This window comes from Oncorhynchus mykiss, chromosome 10 (assembly GCF_013265735.2).
Source record: "Oncorhynchus mykiss isolate Arlee chromosome 10, USDA_OmykA_1.1, whole genome shotgun sequence".
NCBI classification, from domain to species: domain Eukaryota; kingdom Metazoa; phylum Chordata; class Actinopteri; order Salmoniformes; family Salmonidae; genus Oncorhynchus; species Oncorhynchus mykiss.
Window position 1 is genome coordinate 71,478,768 of NC_048574.1, and position 6,000 is coordinate 71,484,767.

General features: G+C 45.7%; 1 protein-coding gene across 1 annotated transcript in view; it reads right to left on the minus strand.

The window, feature by feature from the left end:
* Positions 1-6,000, minus strand: part of LOC110515428 (max dimerization protein 4) — a 39,218-nt gene that overhangs the window by 1,619 nt on the left and 31,599 nt on the right. Inside the window, exons 4-5 of the mRNA XM_036933856.1 lie at positions 5,254-5,368; positions 2,636-2,798 (exon numbers count right to left, since the gene is read on the minus strand). Coding sequence (XP_036789751.1) covers positions 2,636-2,798; positions 5,254-5,368 — 278 coding nt within the window. The remainder of the gene's footprint in view (positions 1-2,635; positions 2,799-5,253; positions 5,369-6,000) is intronic.

Here is a 6,000-nt window from a genome sequence, read left to right on the forward strand (position 1 = left end):
AGTTCCAGTCTAGTTCCAGCCTAGTTCCAGCCTAGTTCCAGTCTAGCTCCAGTCTAGCTCCAGCCTAGTTCCAGTCTAGTTCCAGCCTAGTTCCAGTCTAGCTCCAGCCTAGTTCCAGCCTAGCTCCAGCCTGGTTCCAGCCTAGTTCCAGTCTAGCTCCAGCCTAGCTCCAGCTTAGTTCCAGTCTAGCATCAGTCTAGCTCCAGCCTAGCTCCAGTCTAGCTCCAGCCTAGCTCCAGCTTAGTTCCAGTCTAGCATCAGTCTGGCTCCAGCCTAGTTCCAGTCTAGCTCCAACCTAGTTCCAGCTTAGTTCCAGCCCGGCTCCAGTCTAGTTCCAGTCTAGCATCAGTCTAGCTCCAGCCTGGCTCCAGTCTAGTTCCAGTCTAGCATCAGTCTAGCTCCAGCCCGGCTCCAGTCTAGTTTCAGTCTAGCTCCAGCCTGGCTCCAGTCTAGCATCAGTCTAGCTCCTGCCTGGCTCCAGTCTAGTTCCAGTCTAGCATCAGTCTAGCTCCAGTCTAGCTCCAGTCTAGTTCCAGTCTAGCATCAGTCTAGCTCCAGCCTAGTTCCAGTCTAGCTCCAGTCTAGCTCCAGTCTAGCTCCAGTCTAGCATCAGTCTAGCTTCAGTCTGGCTCCAGTCTAGTTCCAGTCTAGCATCAGTCTAGCTCCAGCCTAGTTCCAGTCTAGCTCCAGTCTAGCATCAGTCTAGCTCCAGTCTAGCATCAGTCTAGCTCCAGTCTAGCTCCAGTCTAGCTCCAGCCTGGCTCCAGTCTAGTTCCAGTCTAGCATCAGTCTAGCTCCAGCCTGGCTCCAGTCTAGTTCCAGTCTAGTTCCAGTCTAGCATCAGTCTAGCTCCAGCCTGGCTCCAGTCTAGCTACAGCCTCTGTGTTTAGTAATACTGTGAGTGACAGCAGAGTAGCTTGACCTCTAAACCAGGCCGGGCTCAGCAGGAGTGTGTGGTCTTCACCAGGGGTCAAGAGGGGCGTTGTGTGTTTACAGGTGTGTGTGTCTGTGTGAGTGTGTGTGTGTTTTTGCAGGTGTGTACAGAGTAATGCACTGGCCTGTAGTTCTCTCAGGCTCTGTACAGATTGAGGTGTAGGCAAAAGCACTATAGGAGTCCATCAAGTCAACACTGTGTCCAGAACAGACAGGGAAGGAGAGGCATCACAATAGACTAGAGCATGGTAGAGGGAACTAGGTTGTATCAAGGGCCTGGAGGCTTCAGGGCAGTATCCACTCTATGTAGTAGAGGTTGAGGTCAGGCAGAGTCCTGCACTGAAGCTGTTGATAGTATTGATCTTCATTACATGTGGATCAGTGCTTCTGCTAGATAAGGAGTGGTTCAGTGGACTACTCAGCTGTTTTAAGGAACGGTTATATCAGATCAAGTGAAGAGGTCAGGGCCCCTCAAGCCGAGTCAGTGGCTTTAACGAAGCTGCGAACAATATAGAGAATTTGGTCTGTATAACTTGGCTTGGTTATATACAGATGGGGTCGGTGACCTGTTTGCATTATGTATGGATCAGTGGCTATACACAGTATAGGGATTTGTGTGTCTGTACAGATGTAAGATCTTAATTTGATCACGCTGTTGCAGGAGAACTATCTTTTGCAGGAGAATACTTGTTGTGTATTTGAGATTTAAAAATGCTTCTAAAGTTTGTTATTTCCACTTTGTAATTTCAGACCTGATTTCCCATTACAAAACATTTATAAACCCCTACAAAAATATAAATGAATTATAATCCACATAATAATTCACATTTTCCTGCTGTAGCAAACTGGCTCACTGGTACTGGTAGATCATTGGCTAAGGTAATGCAGTGGTGTATAGGGGTTCTGTTTGGTACTGTTTGGTGATGTTTGGTGCTGTTTGGTGCTGTTTGGTGATGTTTGGTGCTGCTTGGTGATGTTTGGTGATGTTTGGTGCTGCTTGGTGCTGCTTGGTGATGTTTGGTGCTGTTTGGTGCTGTTTGGTGATTGGTGCTGTTTGGTGCTGTTTGGTGATGTTTGGTGCTGCTTGGTGCTGTTTGGTGATGTTTGGTGCTGCTTGGTGATGTTTGGTGCTGTTTGGTGCTGCTTGGTGCTGCTTGGTGATGTTTGGTGATGTTTGGTGCTGTTTGGTACTGTTTGGTGCTGTTTGGTACTGTTTGGTGCTGTTTGGTGATTGGTGCTGTTTGGTGATGTTTGGTGCTGTTTGTAACATACTATATCTTGTGGAATAGTTTAATTCTGTGCTAGAAAATACTGAGTGTTCTACTTAAGAGCTGCAGTGCTGCCAGTTCTTGCTCCCCTCCCCTTGACCACTAATTAGTTCATTTACGGTCATTGACTTGACCTAAAGAGTCCCCACATCTGGTTCTATTGATCCACATCAGTTGTTAAATCAAAGGGGGGTCAAAAGATAAATGGAAACCACATTCATAGGTTACTAAAGGCTTCAGGGAGTCGCGTGTGTGTGTGTCATGCTTATGTCCCAGCGTACCTTGCTCTGAGTACCTTGTATCTTGTGTGTCATGCGGGTGTCCCAGCGTACCTTGCTCTGAGTACCTTGTATGTTGTGTGTCATGCAGGTGTCCCAGCGTACCTTGCTCTGAGTACCTTGTATGTCGTGTGTCATGCGGGTGTCCCAGCGTACCTTGCTCTGAGTCGGTGGAGATGGTGGAGCCTAGGCTGTCGGTTCGGGTACGTTCCACGCCTCCAGGCATCACCAGCTGTTCCAGACGTCGTTTGAGGTAGCGGTGCTCTCTCTGGAGCTGCTCTTTGGTGTTCAGAGCCTTTCTGTCCGCCTCCTCCAGCTTCTAGAGGGGAAACACACACACACACACAGTTAGAATGACATTGGGGCACACATATATACACACACACACACCACACATTTAGAATGACATTGGGGCACACCTCCACACACTACACATTTAGAATGACAATTTGACACACACACACACACACACACACACACACACACACACACACACACATTTAGAATGACATTGGGACACACACACATTCATAATGACATTGGGGCAAACACACATTTTACACTTGACAGACGTGTTCAAATACATGTGCATTTGAGTATCTGGTATTTAAAATACTTTTTCTGTGTATTTCAGTATTTTCAAACACACAGCCCAAAACAAGTACTTTTATTTGAGTATTTGAATGGTTATTTGTAAAAAAAACGAATTGTCTACCAAATTGTATTTGACAGTATTTTCAAATACTTATTTCAAATACTGTTTTCAAATACCTGGGTTAAATGCACGGGAGTGTATTTTAGTCAGTGTATTTTGAGAATTTTAAGTGTATTTCAGTGTATTTTGAGAATTCTGATTGCTTAAACTCAGCTGTTTGGAGGTTGAGCATTACGCACACACGTGCATGCTCTCACATTAGTGATTTATAATAAGGAAGTGAAACCATAGCAACAACATGACTTCAGCTGACCCAACGGCAGATATTACTCACACACTACCCAGATTGCGACACAATTCCAACCAAGGGATTTTTAAACAGGGGAAGAACAAGAAAATGATACCAAGCGCTGTAATCCCGTGCTTTTAGAGATTCCTACAAGCCAAACTAAAACCGTAGATATTATAGCACCAGCACACCAGAGGACAGGCCTATGTATCGTAAACAGGATGTGAAGAGTTAAAAGAGGGTTTTTCCACCGACCACACGCTCTCACCCACACAGTCCGTGCAGCAGCTGTGTAGAACTGGACTGTAACCATCTGAAGTCTCCTGCATCGCAACGGTAAAGCCACAAACTGGAATTCGTTTGGCAACTAAAGTACAGCCCTGTCACTTGGTTTGACAGAACGTTGAGGGACCTGGTTAGAGAAATGTAACCGTTCCCAAATTCACCGATGAAGTTCTATTCTTTAAGACTCAGTCCGCTGTCACTTCAGATTGTAGCTTTAATGCAGGAAGTAAACAATGTTGTAGCGCTTGCGGTTTCGTAGCGGTTCCAAAAAGAGTATCCACTTCCCTTCGTAAACGGTCCTTCTGCGGTCCTGTTTACCGACCGTATTCAGCTTCCCTCCGTCATTTCAACATCTAGTTTTGGTTTACATTTGGCTGAGTGGTCAACTAACGCGAAATCAACAAAAGTGTCCCCATGTCATTGCATTTAGGTTACAAGTTGGGTGAAAAAGACTAAATTCTCTTAGGTTGATTACTTTTTTCAAATCCAGTCAGTTTCCCACGCTGATTCAATGTCATCACCATTTTTTGGTTGAAAGGACATTGAAACAACGTTGATTCAATCTGTTTTTGCCCAGTGGGTTGTCACTTGGTGTACATGAGCTGCAACAAGTAATGAACTGTAGAGGGGGCTGACCCAAAGCCAACCCCAAATCCAATTATAACGTTCGACCTCATATCTGAAAATCATCCCCATCTGACTCCAGATTTTTTTTCTCGATGTTCTAGAAGTTTCTCTTTGTTGACTTATCATTTGTAACAAGCAAGGGGGCTTTTTTTCTTCCCTGGTCTAGGGGATGGGAATGCTACTTTTTGCACGCTTGCCATTTTTTTAGGGCTTAACGGCTCTGATTGAAAGATTAGAGTATGTTTTCTTATTTTAGGAGAGAGAGAGAGAGAGAGAGAGAGAGACTTAAAAATAAAGATGTAGAGAGAGAGAGAGAGAGCGAGCGAGAGAGAGAGAGAGACAGAGAGAGAAAGAGACTTAAAAAGAAAGATGTAGAGAGAGAGAGTAAGAGCCTGGCGGTGCAGGGAGACTCTGAGGAAACAGCAGCTGAGCACTGAGCCTCTGAGGTAGGATCAGGAGGTACTTCCTGAGGACAGGGAGACATTCCTGACCTACTTCCTGTATGTCTGTCTGTCTGTCTGCTAGTGGGTAACTCTCTGGGGTCCTTTAAAAGGAAAAGGAAAAGCTCTGATGCAGTAATTTATTCACCTCTGGAGTCCGACTGGGCCCAGTGGCATAATTATGACTTATTATGATTACAGTACAGCCTTTCAAAGGCCTGTGGTTTTGTGATTTGACGTTCAAGAACTTTCAGTTTCCGTTGTTCTGGAATTACAGTATAAGATTATGTCTGTGGCCCGTAGAATTACAAACCATAGAATGATCTTCCAAAAGACACCAAGTTTGGTGACATCATATCATGTTCATTCTAGTAATTGTACTTCTACACTGACGTCCCTGATATGGCAATTCTAGAAGGACGCATTTAACATTCAGCGTGGCTCTGGTTGTGGTTGTGGCTCTGTGTGGTCGTGGTACCTTGATGTGCATCTTGGCCCTTTTCAGCAGGCTCAGTGTGGTGTGTCTAGTGCTGTCCGGACCCAAAGGAACCAGCTCCTTCAGCTGCTCAAGGTACAGCCGTAGTTTGGCACGTCTGTAACACAAACAACCAGAGGTGGAGAGTGGTGAGGGAGTGAGTTGAGTCAGCAACATGTACAGGAAAGGCTCCTACACTGCAGGGTCAACACAGGTGAACTAGAGAGATCCTTTTGAAGTCATCTGCTTGGTAGAAACACAGAGGAGCACAAATGCACGCAGAGACTGAGAGTAGATGGCAGAGCTTCGCTAGAGAGCGATCCTAATCACGTGACTGTTCTGTTGGTTTTCAGTGTCATACTTTCCTCTGGAACTCAACCACAATGCTTATTAGGTAGTGGTGGGGGGGGGTCAAAGTGAAACATGCTGGGAGCATACACATCCTGGTTGCAATGTTCATTCCGGCAGAAAAACAATAGTCCAAACCCCATGTCTCTACCATATGTGGTTCCAACGTTACAGACGATTCACTCTGAGAATGTAGCATGTTTACGGTGAAGGGAATGTCAGCACAGGCATGATCAACAAGGGGTCACTGCTCCATAGAACTCTGTGGCGCTGCTCCAGGGCAGAACGGCGCCAACGTCCATCGTCAACTGACAAGCTAACTAGTGGCTGCAGGTTCGGGAGTGAAAACATGGGCTTTTTCTACATGAATTCCGCTGAATACAAAACTAAATAGGGACTAAA